Consider the following 20,949-nt stretch of genomic DNA (forward strand, 5'->3'; position numbering starts at 1 on the left):
AAAAGTTATGATTTTATCTAAGCGCTATATTTTTTCTGTACTTGTCTATAGATTTGCCCCTTTTTAGTAAACTACCTCTTCATTTTCCTGAAAAATGGGCCCTTCAGAAAGTTTGCCACCTGGGCCATTTTTCTTAAATCCGCCACTGGTCATTCCACGCCAAATCAGAATATGTCGTATGAATATTCAAACTAGAATATGTCGTAGTCCTTGTGAAATTAGGGGGGAGGGTTAAGTCATCATTTTGAATTTATTTAGAAAATACAGGGCCTTGAATTTTCCGATGTTTGCCTATTTTCGTGAAAATAGGTTGTACTTGTGAATTTGTCGGATTTAGTTAATTCCCGATTTATTTTAAACCAGATACATCCATTTTTATAGCAGTGAAAATTGTCAACAAAATCTTGTTTTGTAAATTTCGGTTCAAGGTCACGATTTTAAAAGTCGGAAAAAATACGACCTATACATGTATTGATAAAGATTTCAACGTATATGAGGCCCTTCACGATAGAAACATCAGTTAGCATACAATCAAATTTTACTTTCCTCGATGTAGCCGTCGCGACCTTTATTTTATATTATTGCTTTTACGTACTGAATCCATCCCTGAAGTCGGTTTCGTATATGACGTTACATTCTCCACATCTTAATGTTAATTTTAAGAAATGAAGACTTTTTATTTTCCAACTTTTACTTTTATTTTTTACTGTTGCATTTTCGTTCTAGTGTACTTTTTTATTTATTTCAAAATGCAAAATTATTTCTGTGCATTCTCTACTCTTAGAAGAATTAATATCTGTATATATATATACTCCAGATAACATTGAAAAAACGCAATTAAAAGTGTATTTAAAAAATTGTTCCGTATACATAATAAGTAGATTAATAAATGAAAAAAAGTTTGACATTGTTATTCATTGTATTCACTGAGAAAAAAACCCTGAATGTTGCCGAATTTTGCGGCTTTATTACAGAAATCACCCCTTAATTTCGAAAGCGCAAATAAAACAGTTTCCTAAAATAATTTCAGTAAGGCTGGAAATAATATATGCACAAAGTAAAAAGCGAATGTATGAAAATTATCATGTTTTTTTTTTTAAAAATTATTCTGTTAAACAATTTCTAGAGTTCGAGCCAGAGATTATTTACTCAAAATCTCAGGCGGCCGCAGGTCTCTGCAGTTGGGTGAGAAATATAATGGTTTTCCATTACATTAATGAAACTGTGAAGCCGTTAAGAGCTGCACTTGCACAAGCTAATGCGGAGCTGAAAGCTGCTATGGACCACTTGCATGCCTTACAAGCACGATTAGCGGTAAATTTTTATCAACATTTATCATTTGCATCGCGATGTACGCATACAGGGTGTTCGGTAACAAATAGTAGAAAATGAAATGAGTAATAAAACGAAAGTCAAGAGTAACGAATTTGCGGTAAAGGCTTCGTCTTTTAGTTATTATTAGTTTATTAATTTAAAAATTCGTGATAGAAATTTCTTGCAAATTACCTTGAAATTTATAGCAAATTACCTGGAAGAAGTAGTGATAAATGTATGTTTCTTTTTTTACGGTGACTGTATGCAACGCAAGCTGCTGATCACTGAATTGCCGTATTTCAGGCGTTTCTGACCCGAATTTTTAAACGTTAATATTTAAACAAACCAAGCCTCCACGGCAATTTCTTTACTCTTGATTTTCGTCTTATTTTATCACGTAGAATCATCTGCCATTTTATTTTCTGCTATCTGTTGCCAAACACGCTGTATGTAGTCGAAAATGTTATGTCAAAAATGTATTTTTTATTTTTATTGTACGTACGTGGCAGATTTTGTTATAAAATTTATTATAATTCCCTTCATTATGATACAGAGATTCTACACTTCATTGTTGATAATAAAAACTTTATGTTTGTAGAGACTAAGGGCAGTAGAGTCTCAATTATCCGAAAAGTCTTAATTTTCGAATAATAAATGTTTTCAAATTATCAGATTTGAAAACAGTAAATGATCACCTCCTAGATAATATTACATTTATTAGCATTTACGAAAAAAAATTGACATAAACATACATAATATGTGAATACATAACACATACATTGTTTACACTTTAGAACGTGTGAGAATATTATTTTTGGAAGTATAATCTAAAATCTTCTTTATCGTCGTCATTTTCATATCTTCTAAATGTTGACTCCATCATTTTGCACTCAAATTATTATTCATTATTCATTTACTGTTTCAAATTACACTGCGTTCCATATAAGAGTGTACCAACGCCTCTTCCGATTTGCGACCAATCTGCGCAGCTCCCACGGATCTGGCACGCGCGATTGGTCGTAGCACTTTCGCGATTGGTCGTAGCACTTTCCCTGCCGGTTTACTACCAATCGGCAGTGTATCCCTGCGTGAAACGAGTATGCTCTAATGTGGAACGCAGTGTACAAGTATTTATTATTTAAAGCTTTATTTCTACTTTCAAGACAATATTAATTAGAATTCATAAAAACTATACTATACTCCCACCTGATATGATGTTATTAGGATAATCGAACATCCGGTTAAATGGTATTAGCATTATCGAGATTGCACTGTATCATTATTTGTGCAGAAATAGGTAGAATGATTCTAATTCGTTTTAATCGACTTGTAGGAATTGCAGAAAGTGCTCGACGTTCTGGGGGACAGAATGAATGCAGCCTTGGCGGAGAAACAAAAGTGTCAGGACGAAGCTGACGCCACAGCGTTAACGATCGACCTTGCAAATAGACTGGTGAATGGTTTAGCGTCCGAGAAGATTCGATGGACCGAAACTGTAGCAACGTTAGCTATAATTATTCATTTTCCCTATAATTCTTATATGCTGAATTATTCGCATTATTTATTACCAAATAGACATTAAAAAACTGTTGTTCTTAAATGGAATCAATTTTTTCGAAAATTCAATATAAAAAAATTGATTTTTTATCGCACTTAGGTTGAAAACTTCAGCAATCACAATACCAGGCGATGTCCTGCTTGTGACCGCGTTTCTTTCCTACATGGGATGCTTTACTCGAAAGTATAGGTCCGATTTAATAAATGAAAACTGGTTGCCGTTTTTGGAAAAGTTGGAAGTAAAAATACCAAGGACGGCTGATTTGGACATTCTAGGCTTGCTATCTGACGATGCAGTGATTGCCCAATGGAACAATGAAGGTAAAAATGTGTTAACGTTTTTGAATTGTACATTCTTCATACCAAAGTAACAAAGGATTTTTTTTTGTCCTTGGGATATGTTGTTAAACATTCAAATGTAGCAGATACGTATTTTTATTTATGCCCAATCGCAATTGTCGGGGACAGTGGCGGATTTAAGAAAAAAGGCCCAGGTGACAAAAGCTCTGAGGGGCCCATTTTCCGGAAAAATGAAGAGGTAGTTTACTGAAAATGGGCCAAGTGCAGTACTACGAAAAAAATGTAGTGTTTGGATACCTGTATCTAATCATAATTTTTTTTGGAGATGGGGCCCTGTGGGGCCTTCTCGGCAGGGGCTCAAGCGGCAACTGCTCATCAGCCGAAAATTCGGCTATTTTCCGATTTTGTGTTATAACTCCCGAACTATAAGAGATAGAAAAAAAGTTCCAAGACAAAAGATACTTCTTTTAATTAGATCTATCATTTGGTAAGAAAATTATTTTACAGTTCGGGAGTTCGGGAAATAACCGGATTTTCAGGGGTCAATTGCACCCTTTTAGAGTGAATTTGGGCAGCAAACAGAAATTGCGTGATAATCGGGAGAAACTTCCCTACATATTCGCAAAGTTTCAGAATTTTTTAAATTTCCGGGTTCGGGATGTTCCCTTGTGAGTATAATTAACTGAGATGTGTTCAAAGTAGTCCCACACGTGGCCTACGCTAAACGTTCAAATTATCACTACCGAAAGGGTTGAAGATTTATTCAAAGTTTTCTACGTTTATTCAACGTTTTTATTCAAAGTAGTTTATTTGATTGTTGTTCTCTTATTTCCTCTAACATCCTAAAATAAAGATAAAAATTCACAACTCGAAACAGAATTATTATCTATAATCTATATGATTAGTAGAGCACATTGGCCTTGTCGGAACAAAATTAGAAATACTCTATTTAAAGAATCTCAAACTTTTACTTTATAAGCTGGGTTATGAATATACCAAATATATTTTTCAAGGTTTACCAACCGATACTATGTCTGCCGAAAATGCAACAATCCTGATGAATTCAACGAGGTGGCCCCTAATGATAGATCCACAGTTGCAAGGATTAAAATGGATAAAAAATCGATATGGAGAAGAGTTACAAGTGCTCAGGCTTACTCAGCCGAATTATTTGTCACTAATTGAAGTCTCAATTGCGAATGGTGGAATTGTTTTGATTGAAAACATCATGGAATCGATCGATCCCGTATTAGATCCTGTAATTAAGAGGGATTTGATAAGGAAAGGAAGGTATACTTCCTTTACTATTATGCAGGGTGTCAATTTCATGAAACAGTGTAATTTGTTATATAGTATTCGGGAAAATAAAATAACATGAATATTTAGCGATAATCAATTAAATTTAAATGACTAATTTAGTAACACTTTGAGCGAAATAAGTAAATTTGTTATAGATAGTTTCTCAAGCAACAATTTTAAAATTAGCTTACACCGAGACAACCTCGCGTGGCACAGCAAACATCTAATTACTTAAGGGTGGATTCTCGTCTAACAGTCCCGAAAGTAACTGATATTTAAGATTTTTTTGCTGAAAAAACATTTAGTCATATTGGATTAAACTCTTTTAGGACTTAAGGAGGCATCTTTAATCTTGCAGAAAATATTTTTTTATGTCGATTCTTTCTATTATTTATTAATTATTGTGGAATCTTGTCCACCTCTTCGACGATTTAACTCCTGTTGGCGGGATGTATAGCACCTATCACAGTCATCTGATTGCAAAAAATAGAAGTTTCTTAAAGTTAGATAGCTTACGCTGGGATTGGTCCACCTTAATGAAAAAAAGAATGAAAAATTGAAAGGGTTATAGCGTTTGAAAGAAAAAGTAAGTTCTTTCCTTAGACAATTTTTTCATATTATTCTTTATACCGACGAAAAAAGTATTACAAATAAAAACTAAAATTAAAATTTTAGACCCAGTACTAGCGTAAATTATTTAACTTTAAGAAAATTTTCTTCTTTTTGCAATCAGATGACTGTGGCAAGTGCTACACCTGACGCCAACATCGTCAAAGAGGTGAAAACAATTCCAGAATAATTGATAAATAATAAGAAGGCTCGACACAAAAAAAAATATTTTTTGCAAGTTTAAAGTTGCCTCCTTATATCCCAAAAAAGCTTAATGCAATATTAACAATAGTTTTTTATAAAAAAAAACATAAATTTCGGGGGCTGTTACACGAGAATCCTCTCTTAAATATAGAAACTTCTCTAAATTTGATATTTTCATTGAAGGGCAATCAAAATTTGGGACAAGGAAGTAGATTACGATCCACGTTTCCGTCTGATCCTGCAGACGAAACTAGCTAATCCTCATTACAAGCCTGAAATACAAGCCCAGACGACTCTTATCAATTTTACTGTGACGAAAGATGGTTTGGAAGAACAACTGCTTGGAGATGTCGTGAAAGCAGAACGGCCGGACTTAGAGTCCAAAAAGGCTGAGCTGACAACTCAGCAAAACACTTTTAAAATTACTTTGAAAGCATTAGAGGACGATCTTTTACACAGGTACGTAACTTTCTAAATCGCTGTATTTTGTTTGAAAAATTAGTTTTGTCAGAATTAGATATGAGTAATATTATAACACAGGGGGAATATATACTCGCAATGGTCCTTATTGAATATTTCATTGCTCTACTCTACTGCATATTTAGATGATATAACATTTTCTAAGATAATCGATAACAATTATAAATCCCAGTTTCTACTTATCCCAATTAATAATAGGTACACTATTATATTATTGTATTTTTTTTTAGAAAAATAAGTGAAATGAAAGTTACATGAATCCAACACTCAATAAAATACGTTTTTCTTTTAAAGATTATCAACGGCTGGGCCAGATATTTTAAGCGACGTCGATCTAGTAATAAATCTGGAGACTACTAAGAAGACTGCTGCAGAAATAGAAATAAAGGTGGTAGAAGCTAGAGTGACGTCCATAAAGATAGACGAAGCTCGAGAAATCTATCGCCCTGTCGCGGGCAGAGCCAGTCTATTGTACTTCGTTCTGAACGACCTCTGCAAAATAAACATGCTTTACCAATTCTCTTTAAAAGCATTCAGCGTCGTTTTCCAAAATGCAATCAAATTTGCTGAAGAATCGGACGCCTTGAATAAACGTGTTGCTCTTCTAATCGACAGTATCACGTATTTGGTTTTCATTTACACCAGCAGAGGATTATTTGAAACCGACAAGCTGACTTTCCTTTGCCAAATGACCATTCAAGTAAATACCCCGAGCTCATTAAAATCACTCAAATTTATACTAATAATTATTGCAGTGTTCACCTGTAAACCATATAAAAATGCAGCATTTCGCAATGGTTACAAAATTTGTTAAGTACTATTTCTATAAAATAATTAGAATTTTCACTATGACCAATGCCTATGCTTCATCTAGTTCAGTCTAATATTTACTTGCTAAAAATTGCTTGAATAATGAATGAGTAGTTGACTGATTATATAGACTACAGTCTATTTTAAAAGGAAATATAAATATGATACTTTCGTAGAGATTCTAAAAATAATGTTAAATTAGAAACGTTATATTAACACACGTCTATAGTCGAAGTTACTATAGTCTGATTTTTGAGAGTTGAGACCTGAGGCGGGTCCCTCGGACCACGCTCCGTCCGAAGGCGCCTTGGGACCGGGCCATTGGTCAATGGTTTTCGACGGCCCTAGCTGTGGGCCTAGAGTAATCGTTGCCTTTGTCGGGTGTATATTGCTATCATCTTCCAGAGGACGAACCCAACGTCCTTCCCACAGAGATTTGACAGACTGTCGAATCTTATTGGCTATTGCGGGCGCCTTCTTTAAATAATTCGACTATAATTCTCGATGGTTTATCACAATATGAAAATTTCAACATTTAAATTGCCCATATTTTGTTACGCACTGAAAATTGTCTCTACACTCACGCAACATTTTTTATGTAAAATTATTAAAAAGCATTAAGGTTTTCTAAATCATTATATACCAATTTAAACGGAAAACAATTACAATTCGCTAAAAAATGTTTTCATTAAATGGAACAAGTGAAAACAGTGTATAATACTCTAAATATAGAATACAGAATATATTTATATATATATATTAAAATAATAATCTTAATTGACATTTTATTTTATCCAGGATTACATTAGATATTTTGATCTCTTTCAGATTTTCATGGAGGCGAAAGAAATCACACAAGCGGAACTCGATTTTCTGCTACGATTCCCGTACATGCCTGACGTAACCAGCCCCGTGGACTTTCTAACGAACGTTGGTTGGGGTGGAATTATGCATTTGTGTCGAATGGATGATTTCCGTAATTTGGAGAAGGATATCGAGGGTGCCGCGAAACGATGGAAAACATTCGTAGAGTCGGAAACGCCGGAACGAGAAAGTTTCCCTCAGGACTGGAAGAATAAAACTGCTTTACAACGGCTGTGCATCATGAGGTGTCTGAGGCTCGATCGAATGACAAACGCGCTTAGGTTTGTAAGCTTCAAATTAATTTCTTTCGTGCTTCTGATCAAATGGTAAATCCACAAAACATTCAATCGTTTAATATCGGAGCAATTGCTAACGTCTGTTCTACATTGGTATATTAAAATGTTCAATAAAATATTGAGAAACGATCAAAGAACTCTGTAAAGCTGAGAGCGGACCACACGAAATGTTACGTACCGATTTGAATTTAACTTTGTAAACCGATGGAGGAGCAAAAAATATTTCACTTGTGCTTCGTTTTTCGTATAGACACTTAATTGTTTAGGAGATACTTAACAATAGAGATAGCGTTTCACTTACTACATTTTCGTGTTTTTTTATGACTTCAAACTTATTTCGCTATATTACCACTTTAGTGCAATAATGGCGCAACTGCAAAAATGTGATTTTTCAGAAGGCGAAGACAGTGGAAAGACTAGATCTGAGACTAGCAACCCATTTATCTAAAAATTTGCAAATTTGCAGTTACATTATTATTGCACTGGAACGGCGATTTGTATTATAGTCTATTGATAGTATTCGCGACCTCGGAGTTACCTTCAATTCTTCGTTATCGTTTTCTCAGCACTACTATAATATTAGAAATCAAGCGGCTAGAATGCTTGGCTTCATTATGCGTGCATCGGTAGATTTCGTTAATCCCGGTGCCTTAATCACTCTGTACAACGCATTAGTCGTTCCCCATTTACTGTACGCGTCTCCTGCGTGGAATCCCTGTGAGGAAAAGTATATTACATTATTGGAACACGTTTAGCATAAATTCTAACGACTGCTGGCTTTTAAGCTCGGTACTCCGATGTCCCGACTATGTCATGAATATAGTTCTATTCTGGAAGTCAGCGGTCTTCTCACGTCGGAGATCGACTTCTCTTTTTTACTTATAAGGACACGGCACGTCGTTTGGGATGAATAACTCCATTAATAGAATATGTAAATTAGCGAATCATTACAGCGGGCATGTTGATTTTTTTAACGGTACATTGGCCACCTTTAAACATCGTTTGCGGGATTTGGCTCGCAGGAACGTCTTTGTACACGCCCGTTAAATTAAATTCTAACGTTAATTGTATTAGTTCATTAGTTCCATTATTTTATTGTATCATGGTTTGTTTATGTATGTACTGGCTTTTCTTCTGTTTTCTTTTCTTTTACATTGTTTATTTGTTAATTGTAAACTAAAGAGTCTTTACCCGTTGAAATAAATAATAATAATAATAATAATAATAATAATAATAATAATAATAGTAATAATAATAATAATTATGGCGAAGTAACTTTTTACGAATACACAATTGAACCGTTTCCTTCATACTGTCATTTTTTAACGAACAATATTCTATTGGTCCATCTAGGAGTTTCGTAGAGGAAAAACTGGGCTCGAAATATGTAGAATCCAGGTCTCCACCTTTTCATAAGTCCTTCGAGGAAACCAGCTCTATTACACCTGTATTCTTTATCCTATCGCCGGGTGTTGATCCCTTGAAGGTAATATGCTCTTCGAAAGAAGGACTCTTTAAGTATGTGTGTATGTAAAAATCTTTGAACTCCTTCAAACGTTTAAATCACAATTAATTTGTCAATCGCTTCCGTGTTTGTTGACCTTTTCGGTATATCGGGGCTCATCCGAATGCGAATGCTACTTTATGACCGCATGCAAGTTTCATTCGACGCCTGTTAACAATACAAACTTTACTTTTGGGTGGCAAAGGTCATTTCAAGATCATATTATTTTACATCTCTGAACGCAGTTTAATGTCAGCTACAATATGCAAAAGAAAAAGATATGTACTCATGTGCAAAAAAACATGGATGACCTTGGAACAAAAATATTCTTTGCAGCGTATTCATCCTTTAATACCATTCAAATGGCATACGAAGTATTTTTTGTATCAGTGCAAATGAAGGAGATATTTAGGTGGCCTTTTTTAGGCGAGACACCCTGTATAATACATTTTGGTGAAAGTTTTTTTTATTTACTTACAAGAGGAGGACACGGTGTGGTAGACATCGATTTTGATGAACCTTGGTATGATGAATCTATGTCGAAAATAAGTAAATAGGTGTCCGAGCGTTTACGCCGATACGCCTTAATAATAAAGATATTTACATGTAAATTATTAAATATTTCATGGTGGCCGTGGAGTTTTAGTAGGTAAAACTCCCACACTACCCTGCTGCCCTCGGAGGATTCCTCTCTGGAGGCGTCAGGGTGCCTTTTGAAGATTTCCCCAAGTTAAGAAAAAAATTTATAAAAAATAATTTGACTCATCCGAAGGGGAATCCTCCCAGGGCAGCAAGGTAGTGTGCGAGTTTTACCTACTAAATCCCCACGACCACCATGAAATATTTAATAATTTACATGTAAATATCTTTATTATTAAGGCCTATTGGCTTAAAGGCTCGGACACCTCTTTACTTATTATCGACATAGATCCATCGTACCAAGGCGCATCAAAATCGATGTCTACCACACCCTGTCCTCCCCTTGTTAGTATGGATTAAAGCTAGAGTTATTTATTAGGCCAAGTCGAGGTGACGCGACGTGAACTATATAATTGTAAGTGTTGGTAGAAAATTAACTATACACTGTGCATGATGCAGCCATTATACAGACCCCTAAAAATTTCGTGAAAAATGGGGTACAAAGTTTTTACTTTTCCTAGAGCATCGATGTTCTCCCGTACCTAAGAAAAACACCGTAATTACCTACGTTTACAGTAACAGCGCGCTTTGTTACAATCATATATGTATGTAGTAGCCATCAATTGCATGCGTGTAATTTATTACCCAACTATTATTTTTATTAGATATTTTTGAAAACTACTCTACTGGTACCTGGTACTTGAAAAAATGTGGGTTCCAAGTATTTTACATTAATAATTAAATCACTTAAATCATCATGATCAGTATATAATCAATTGTACAAATAATAATGAAAATTCAGTAAAATCGTAGTTGATAATAGTAATAATAGAAGCAACGAACATTCAGGATGTGGAGAAGCTTGGTAAGCAATTAGGCTTCACTTCCGAAGCAAGAAATTTCCATAACGTTTCACTGGGTCAGGGTCAGGAAATTATAGCGGAGCAAGCGATGGAAATTTCAGCGAACGAAGGACACTGGGTGATTTTGCAAAATATCCATTTGGTCACGAGATGGTTGCCAACGCTAGAAAAGAAAATGGAACAACTTTCTGAAAATCCACACAACGATTATCGGTTGTTCGTTAGTGCTGAACCCAGTGCCGATCCCCACGCATCTGTCATACCGCAGGTAGTTAACATAGAAGATATTTAAATTTAAAAAAAATCCATTTAAACACACCCCAGTCTACAATCGCAAAGTTTTAATTAATTGAATAAATTTAATTAAACTGAATAAATTTAATTAAATTGAGTAAATTATATGCAGGGTATATTAGAATCAGCCATAAAGATCACAAATGAACCACCGTCGGGGGTTCAAGCGAATATTCATAAAGCTTTAGACAATTTTATCCAAGAAACTCTGGAATCCTGCAGCAAGGAAACTGAATTCAAAGCCATATTGTTTGCACTCTGTTATTATCACGCAGTCGTTGCAGAACGCCGGAAATTCGGAGCACAGGGGTGGAACGGGGTAAATATTCATTGCTACACATTTATTTATAGAGGATGCATCACCTAATTTATCTACCACAACTACATACTTAGTTTTACTTTAAAAAAATTTCGAGATATTTTTTGCATAACAATTATATTATAATTTTTACTGATATTGTAAAAGTAAAGATTTATGCATGTGACATATGTATATGTACTTTTTCGTCTGAAATAATAATTCTTTCTTCCTGACAGTCGTATCCATTTAATTTTGGCGACCTAACAATCAGCGTATCTGTGCTCTTTAATTATTTGGAAAACAGTGTCAAAGTACCTTGGGAAGATCTGCGATATTTATTTGGGGAAATAATGTACGGAGGCCATATAACGGATGATTGGGACAGAAGACTATGTAGAACATATTTAATAGAATATTTGAAACCTGAATTGGTTGAAGGTAACAAATTTTTACAAAGAAAACATTAATCTTTATATCAGTGTATATTGTTATGCATTTACGTAGTCACGTGGCACAATTTAATTAATGATTCACCTTTCAATTTAAACTAATATAGGTACAAGGAAAATTTTTCATAAAAGTTTATATATTCTATTCTATTCGCTTTCATCCCTCCAACTACCAGAAATTTTCAAGGGTAACTTCGTTCTCTTCAAAACGTGGTAGCACTTTTCGAATCGAACAACAAGAAAGTTCTGATTTTCTGAATAATATTACCTAATTGTATCATTTTCTCTTTTTGTAAAAAATAACTGGCTCTGAAACGAAATATGTTGTTTACCCCAATTTCTATTTTCTATTCGCTTTCATTATCTCATATAAAGTATTCTGAGCAGTTGGCCATAGTGCTTTAAAGTTTATACATAATTAAATTTCCAATTCCTCTATTCAGATCTAATGTAACTCCATTATCTCGGTCCTCTGCCTCGAGCTGAATAAACTATTATCTCCGAGTTGGAGTTTAGAGGATTAAAAGTCACTTTGGATATTCTTCCGAATGGCCCCAGTGGCCAATCGAGATGAGGTTTGGAGGGAGGAGTGGGGAGGGGGTGTGCTAAATCTAAAATTGCAGCTTCGGGTATTTATTAGTTTCCAAAATATTAATAAAAAATTATTGTTACTTTTTTTTAAAAAAAATTTTTAACGTAGGTGCAGGCACCCCTCCCGCCCCCCCCAAACTGTTTTACGAACTGCTGGACGCGTTTCCCTTACCTCCACGTGCTCCTCAGGCGCCGGAAAGGCACGCGTATTTAACAAGGTCAATTTTCTCGAAAACGAAGCGCGATATTAAAAAATTGTATTCTATATTTTCGTCTTATTTTGGCCTGTAGAATCACCCTTTGGAATATTGACTATCAGTAGAATAACACCCTATATAGTAGAATGGGTGACATTCGCAAGTTGCTGGTTCAAATCTCCAAACTCACATCGGTTCGCTACCATGCTTTACGCGCCCGCTTGCGGGCGCAAGCGGGCGCGCACCCCCCGGTGCTAATGTAACCCCAGCTAATACTAATACCCGGGACAAGGTGGAAAGTGGAATGCGTTATGTCGGAATAAGTGGACAGAAATACTAAAAGTTTTTTATTAATATCTTGGAAACTAATAAATTCCCGAAGCAACAATTTTAGATTTAGGGTCCATACACCCTCCCCACCCCTTCCCTCAAACCTCGTGTCCATCGGCCACTGGGGCCATTCGGAAGTACAGCCGTCACTTTTCATTAACTTCTTAAATGAATATTAACGTTGTCCAATTTTAGCACATGTACTTCTATAAGCCCTTAATTCCTTATTTCCCGCAAACTTCGCGGGGGCTGTTAATCTCGCGAAACATTTAGTGCAACACTGTGCTTGCGATAGAGGCAAATGGATAATACAAGACGTAGTCAATAATAGCAGATATTAATAAAATGAAATTGCAGTAATCTCTCGTTGTAAAATCACCACTCGGGACCGGGCAGAGGCTTACATCATATGTACATCGTGAACAGGGGGCAAGCGATTGGCACCCCATTTAGAGCTCTTTCACACGACAATGCGTGTTTATTTATGCGATACCGTCGAGCAGTTGCCTTGTACCGACTGATGCCGAGTTTCACGCCTGACTAGTTCCGAGGCGGATCCCCAGTTGGTGGGGATAGAGATGATCATACAACGAACAGAATCTGGCGATCTTATCTTATAATCAGAATTTCTTGTAATGCCTATTCAGAAAGCAACATTATTTATGGATATTCCTAGACACCATCGATATGCTTTTTTCATATTCAGGTGAATCATATCTGGCTCCTGATTTTTTGGTACCGCCTAACAGCGATTATGCCGCGTATCATCAATATGTTGATGATTACTTGCCCGGTGAGAGCCCTGTTCTTTATGGACTTCATCCGAACGCCGAAATTGGTAACTAAAAAACATTTTTAGTGAAAAGTTAGAAAGAACTATATACACACCACTGGAATTTCCAATATTTTCTAAAATTGAACGTATTATAAATAGTTCGGTTCAATAATCCAAAGAATTCGCTATTCGTAAAAGCTGAAAATAGGTCGACACATTAAAAGTCCGTAAATCATTTTTCGTTTAGGATTTCTAACACAAACTGCGGAAAGTTTGTTTAAAACGTTACTGGGGATGCTAGCAACAACTGCGAGCGATGCAGCAGCTGGAGATATGTCGAGGGAAGACAAAATAAAAGGACTTATAGAAGATTTCATGGACAAATTGCCAGAAGAATTTAGTATGCAAGAACTTTATTCCAAGGTCACAAAGTTCTTCTTATCTTACCCTTACAAACGTTTAACGTTACAAATATTCCGGTGATTTTTCTTCTGCAATTTAAGAAACGTACACTTCTTGTCCGAGCTCAATGTCGAATTTATCGAGCGAAATGAACTGAAACAGAAACAGTCTTTCCCCACGAAAATCGAAAATTATTATCATTCGACAAAGTACGAGGTACATTTCGCAATGAGTTACATAAACGCGAAATACCTCGCAGATAAAGCCGAAACAAGATTTAAAATAAGGGGAGATTACAAATGAAAATTATTAATTATTATTAATTTTACAAAATCGCGTAAGGACTGAGGGACGAACATTCTCCAGTTTCCTAATTCAGAATAGCTTAAACAGAACGATTCATTGCAGTTCCAATCATTTTGCTAGACTTAAATTTCTGTAATTAAATAGTCATCGAAACAAAAGAACTAGGGGTTTAGTATTGTATTTTCAATTTACCAATGCTTACGACTCTTAATTTATTTAAGAAATATCGATGTACATAATCGAACACTTCAGACGACATATTTTAAATTTCTGATAAAAAATCTTAGATTGAGGAACGCACGCCTTACGTTACGGTGGCACTGCAGGAATGCGAACGAATGAATCTTCTGTGCAACGAACTTAAAAGATCCCTTCAAGAATTGGATTTGGGTTTGAAGGTAATGAAAAATCTTGGCACTGTTACATGATAAAAGAAAATACATACTATTAAGTATTAATTAAAGAAAAGTCGAATGAAAAATAGACTATTGTAATGCAAAAGTTGTCGTGCAGTAATGTGCATAGAAATCTAAATTTAAACTAAACAATTACAGTATGATTAAAATAACCTGAAGTGGCTAATATCATTTCACGACAGGGGGAACTAACGATTAACGCTGAAATGGAAGATTTGCAAAATTACATATTGATAGATGCTGTTCCACCATCTTGGACACGAAGAGCTTACCCTTCAAATTTAGGATTAAACAGCTGGTTTTCCGATATGTTGAACAGGATAAATGAATTGGCCAGTTGGACAGCGGATTTTAGTGTAAACTTCTGTTCAAAAGCAATTCTTGTAACACAAATGACTATAAGTATTTGTAGTGTACTATTTATAGCAGGCCTGGCCAACACGGGGCCCGCCGGGCGATTTTATATTTCTATTGAAACTTTTGTTTTTCGTTGTATGTATACAAAAAATATTAAATAAATGAAAATTTGCGTGTGCGACGTTACGCGTCATCAAAGTGGCCCGTGAAACTATTTGGGTTAGCCAGGCCTGATTTATAGTATACTCAATAAGTATACTAATAAAAATGTACAGTATTTATTTGTTCAACTTGAGATATTGAAACGAGAATTTAAATAATTTTAGGGTGAAAAATTTAGATGATAATTTCAAATGCGTCATCATCTGCTTTATTCTCACATTAATTTTGTATTCAATTTAATTACAGCAACTAACAAGGGAAGATCCCGAACCCGAAAATTCAAAAAATTCTGAAACTTTGTGAGTGTGTAGAGAATTTTCTCCTGATTACAATGCAATTTTGGTTTGCTGCCCAAATTCACTCTAAGGGGGTGTAATTGACCCCTGAAAATCTGGTTATTTCCCGATTTCGTGCTGTAAAATAATTTTTTTACCAAATGTTAGATCTAACTAAAAGAAGTAACTTTTGTCTTGAAACTTTTTTTCCATCTCTTACAGTTCCCGAGTTATAACAGCAAATCGGAAAATAGCCGATTTTTCAGGGGTTAATTTCACCCACTTAGAGTGAATTTGGGCAGCAAATAAAATTTGCGTTGTAATCAGGAGGAAATTCCCTACATATTCACAAAGTTTCAGAATTTTTTGAGTTTCCGGGTTCCGGATCTTCCTTCCCTTGTAAGAGAAAATTATAATTTGCAGTTACCTTCGTCAGTGTGGTTAGGCGGTTTTTTCAATCCTCAATCGTTTCTGACTGCAATTATGCAACAAACCGCACGGAAAAATGAATGGCCCCTGGACAAGATGTGCTTAAATTGCGAAGTCATAAGAAAATACAAAGAAGAAATATCGTAATTATTAAGAAAAATCTACTTTCTCATTTTACCCATACTTTTTAATATCTCTGTAACTATTCATCTCCAATACTCTGCATAAATTTATCAATTTGCGCTTTCATCTTGTAATGCACTAACAACCAATAATTATCTGCCAAACTTCAAAATAGAGTAGACCTTTGTATAACGCCGTAAATCAGTTCCGTGTAACGCGTAAATAAATTTAAAATTTGATGTTCATGATAAGCAACTCTGCGAGGCAAAGGACAATGCATACATATATTCACAAGACGATGTGGTTGGTATTTACTGTTGGATAGCCCCGACAGTAAATACATTTCACCAATATTCCAAGAAAGAACAATTTTGAACCAAAATTATTAAAATGGGAGTTTTTATTTCCGATGATCCAGTCGTCCGAAATTTCAACCGCCAGCAATTCTGAAAACGCCCAATACCTTCGATATTTTCCAAAAAATATCAACATGAAAGCATGCCAAAGCTGTACACAGCATGGTTCATTTCAATAAACCTCATATTTAACCAAATTGTAAATAATAGTTCTTTTAATGAAATTGTTACAGATCACCGCCAAGAGAAGGTGCATACATAAACGGGTTGTACATGGAAGGGGCCCGATGGGACATGCAAGCAGGATGCATCATGGACTCGCGTTTCAAAGAATTATATCCGCTAATGCCAGTAATGTACATTCGAGCTATTACACAGGATAAGCAGGACCTTAAAAATGTGTACGAATGTCCTGTATATAAGACACGAACACGAGGCCCCACTTATGTATGGACGTTCAATTTGAAAACGAAAGAGAAGGCCAGCAAATGGGTCCTTGCTGGAGTGGCCATTTTGTTGCAAATCTAATAATGTTACATACATATTCTGTGCTGAATGCTGTTCAAGGCATCAACATAAATGTTTCATTGAAATAAATATTTAAAATTAACTTAATCTGGTTGTAGGTGTTTCGTATGGGCCTATAGACGTATATTGTACTAGCGTCCCCCGTGTCGGCTTCGCCCGCGATATTAGCGTGACTGCTTCACGTTTATTAGAATTAATATTTTTTAAGGAAATTAAGTATTTTGAAAAAAGGTTAATTTCTTCATAATATTTCGGAAAAGATAACGTTCTCTACTTTGGGAGATTAACTTTCCCTCCAGCGCAGCATATACCAGACGCTTCTTCGTTCCATGTTAATAACGCGTTTTTTAGACATGATACATAGCCTATGTTCGACCTAGAGTATCCAGGAATAACGTGTTAAAATTTGAGAATGATCGATTCAGTAGGTCATGAGTTTTGCGCGAACATAAAAATCGGCTCTTTCTTTGTATAATAGTATAGATAATTCATTTTATTTATCAAAAAGGGAATATAATCCATACATAATTCAGAAGTCTGTTAAATTTATTGTGAATTTCTTTATAACAAAGAAATATAAATCGGTGTGTACACACTGCACGACGGAAAAGTTTCAGCAGTCACTTCTATGGGAATGCTAAACAACATGTAGCGATAGAAAACTGTTTGTGACCACGGAGAAAATTATTTAATTTAAACTTAAAAGAAATTTTATTATACAAATTAAAATTTGTTACTACCGAATCTTATCTTCTCTTAAACCCGTATTTCTTCCTTTCATAAAATAGATCCGTTTTCGAGCTTCCGAGGTTTACAATTTTCGGACAACCGTCTCTCTGCAAACAATTTACAAAAATATTATTTTTGTTTCTTATTATAACTGTAACGTCGCTGAAATAAAAGTTAGGGGAACAAATTTGTTGTGGCACGCAAAACATTAGTAAATCTATATTTATCCTTTTCGTGCTGTTAATGACAATAAATCCACAAAATATGTTCATCGGAACAAACTGTTGTTGACAAATTAACTCTTTTTAAATGTTCCCGCATGTGATTTGCAATATTTTCGAGAAGTTTCAAAAATTTGTTTAATCGAGTTTACTGAATTATTATTGTGGATTTTTGTGGTGCAAGATTAATGGATCTATTGCGACATACTTAATCCTATTACTACAACTTTGACAATAAGCACCTAAGGCATCAGGCAAGCAGGTGAGTGGAAGATGAGTACTCCTGATTAAAACGATTGATGGTAGGGCTCCCAAGTCAATTTTTTCTCGGAATTGTTAGTAGATAATTACTCCATATTTTCGAATAGCAAAGACAAAAATGTTTGTGAAGTAATTATTTTGCGGAACTTTCAAACACCAAATAATGAGAAAAATCAATCTAATGGAACGTGAACGAAACGCAAATGCATTAAAAAAATACCATTTATATTATAAAGTACCAATGTATCTTCTGCAAGAATAAATCCATAGGAAATTAAGGTCAAGTCGCGTGTTCTCTTTCTATATAGTTACAAAGTAACTAGTAACTTGTCCTTGGTATGAGAATCACCCTGTATAGAAGTTTATCATTCGTGTAAAGCATGGTAGCGAACCGATATGAGTCGGGGTGTTGACGGGCATCCGCAAGTTTCTGGTTCAAATCTCTAAACTCACATCAGTTCGCTATCATGCTTTACGCGCCCCCCGCACTAATGTAGCTCCAACCAATGCTAATATACCCGGGACAAGTTGGAAAGTGAAATGCGTGGCGTCGGAATAAATCAACAGAAGTTTTTCGTAAATATCTCGAAAACGAAGTTCGTGCGGCGGTAATATGTATAGGAAAAAGGTTGTTCAGAATCTTCATCTTGATAACATATCCAAAAATCATTGAGATCGGTGAGGATGGAAAACTTCTAAATAATTACCAAATCAGCTTATGGGTGGCTCACACCCAGAGTGTCAACGAAGGATTAAAAGAACTGCCCGTAGCAGGATACGATTTATCGTATAGGTAAGTCAACTCAAACAGCACCACAATTTTCTTGTGCGAATGAAGTAAATAATTGAACAAAAATGTAAGATTAAGTTGTAAAACAAAAATGGTTTTTCAAATGAATTAAAATGCAAATTATCAGTTGAGCATGTTAAAGATGCCCATTCTTTGGTGAATATGTAATTTAATAACATTTAAGCCAATACTTACGCGTGATCAAAAAATTGTTCCGAATAAAATGCTTATTTTCCAATGTGCAAATATTTATCTAAACAATTCTTTGCACGTGCAAAACAATCTTTTCAAATTTCACGGCAGCATTCGCATAAATATCTTGTACATACAATATATTCATAAACAATGTTATAAATTACCAAAAGAATATTTCTATTTTTTTTAAACCAAGACTCACATCTTTTTCTTGAATTGTACATTCTTTGCAATAGTATGCATCAGAAACACCTGGTCCACCACAGATAACGCATCGACCCTGATAAGATCCATAATTGCATTCATCACAGATTCTGACGAGAGTACATGGTCTTACATAGGAATCGCAAATCACACATTTACCATCACACTTCTCACATAATCTTCCAATGGCTGAAATTTTAAATTTTCCTTTATTCCAACGAAACATGAAATTACGTATTCGGTAACATCCACAATAAATTATGTTCGGTATTAACATTCATATATAATCTTCAAGGGTTGAAAGCGGTTATGATATCAGTATCGGTTCTTGAAACAATTATAAGAACCAAAATAATCTTGAAACAGTTACTGTTGTATACTAACGCCACTTAATTTATTTTTCTATAGTTTTAGTCATTCGTTTACAGATAGTAAATCTCTCTACAGATAGCAATAGCAAATATCCTAAATTCCTTTTCCTGTGATTTCATCCGTCCCTTATTACTCATCCTTGTACCTCTTTCAACTTACTCTTTACTCTTGTTCCGAACATTCTCGACATCATAGTCTAGCTCTAAAATCTATTAAGCTGTATTTCGTCTAAGTTTCCGTAAATTGTATTTTTATATTATTATATAAAATAAATGGAAATATTATAATTACGGAATACAACATTACAAGTGCAAAAGCTTCTGGTTTACATTGGTTTCGGTTTTACAGAAGCGGAATATCTGCAGAATTATAACCGAAATCAATATAGTCAGAAATTTTAATTCATTGTAACAGTTATTCAGAATATCTGTTCTTCAGAACTGTTTTGCTCAGAACCGGTATATAATAGTTCGAAACAGTTATTTTCGGAACCATTTCAACCCCTGATAATTTCTATGTACAGTCTTATGTAGTTTGTACTTTACTACAATCTTCAAAACTCTGTTTCCAAACTTTCACTTTATGTAGGTTTGCAATAAAATATTTGATGTTCGTTATATTGGCTTTCTTGTTTTGTGTTTTAACGAACGATATTCATGCAATTAAATTGATTTAGTATACAGATAATATAGAAAACAAGATGGGTAGTTTCACAAAATTAATAAAAAAACAACGCAGTAATATACAAAAAATTATAATTATACGATGGCTTACACATTAAACGGAAATTTCATGAATAATAAAATAATATTCAAATATCAACAAACTTGTGAATAACTCTAACCTCATATTTTCGAACATAACCAAATGCACATATAGTCCTTACCAACTCCAGGTTGTTTTCTACAGAAAATCAAATCCGGATGATGCTTCGCCATCTCACAAAATTATTAAAACACTTTGAATAATGCAAATCATGAATAACTGTACAAAGTTTTAGATGATGCACATTACGAGTCAACACATTTGAAAATACGCCGAGTTTATTTCCGTTCTGAGTTCATTAACTATATGACTGGCACTGAGTGCGTTCCGATTCACGCATACTGCGCATGAAGTGCACTGACAACCGTTCCATTTTAGGGCG

At 34.9% G+C, this 20,949-nt stretch overlaps 2 protein-coding genes across 2 annotated transcripts in view; one reads left to right on the forward strand and one right to left on the reverse strand.

Annotated features, from left to right (window-relative positions):
- LOC143367760 (dynein beta chain, ciliary-like) overlaps positions 1-17,155 on the forward strand; it is a 53,647-nt gene extending 36,492 nt beyond the window's left edge. The window contains exons 37-53 of the mRNA XM_076809914.1: positions 1,127-1,314; positions 2,648-2,817; positions 2,972-3,192; positions 4,185-4,461; positions 5,467-5,742; positions 6,058-6,463; positions 7,402-7,718; positions 9,087-9,219; positions 10,726-11,007; positions 11,146-11,352; positions 11,571-11,772; positions 13,608-13,739; positions 13,924-14,099; positions 14,672-14,782; positions 14,983-15,156; positions 16,018-16,166; positions 16,736-17,155. Of these exons, the coding sequence (XP_076666029.1) occupies positions 1,127-1,314; positions 2,648-2,817; positions 2,972-3,192; positions 4,185-4,461; positions 5,467-5,742; positions 6,058-6,463; positions 7,402-7,718; positions 9,087-9,219; positions 10,726-11,007; positions 11,146-11,352; positions 11,571-11,772; positions 13,608-13,739; positions 13,924-14,099; positions 14,672-14,782; positions 14,983-15,156; positions 16,018-16,166; positions 16,736-17,030 (3,716 nt within the window). The 3' untranslated portion in view covers positions 17,031-17,155. The remainder of the gene's footprint in view (positions 1-1,126; positions 1,315-2,647; positions 2,818-2,971; positions 3,193-4,184; positions 4,462-5,466; positions 5,743-6,057; positions 6,464-7,401; positions 7,719-9,086; positions 9,220-10,725; positions 11,008-11,145; positions 11,353-11,570; positions 11,773-13,607; positions 13,740-13,923; positions 14,100-14,671; positions 14,783-14,982; positions 15,157-16,017; positions 16,167-16,735) is intronic.
- Positions 17,156-17,492: 337 nt separating this feature from the next.
- On the reverse strand, positions 17,493-20,881 carry Phf5a (PHD finger protein 5a). Its single transcript, XM_076809757.1, has 3 exons — positions 20,689-20,881; positions 19,429-19,619; positions 17,493-17,866 (listed from the first exon to the last, which is right to left on the reverse strand). The coding sequence occupies exons 1-3, from the start codon at positions 20,738-20,740 to the stop codon at positions 17,777-17,779; spliced, it is 333 nt and encodes a 110-aa protein (XP_076665872.1). The 5' UTR covers positions 20,741-20,881; the 3' UTR covers positions 17,493-17,776.
- Positions 20,882-20,949: the final 68 nt, after the last annotated feature.

The sequence above is a fragment of the Andrena cerasifolii genome, chromosome 4 (genome assembly GCF_050908995.1).
Source record: "Andrena cerasifolii isolate SP2316 chromosome 4, iyAndCera1_principal, whole genome shotgun sequence".
NCBI classification, from domain to species: Eukaryota; Metazoa; Arthropoda; class Insecta; order Hymenoptera; family Andrenidae; genus Andrena; species Andrena cerasifolii.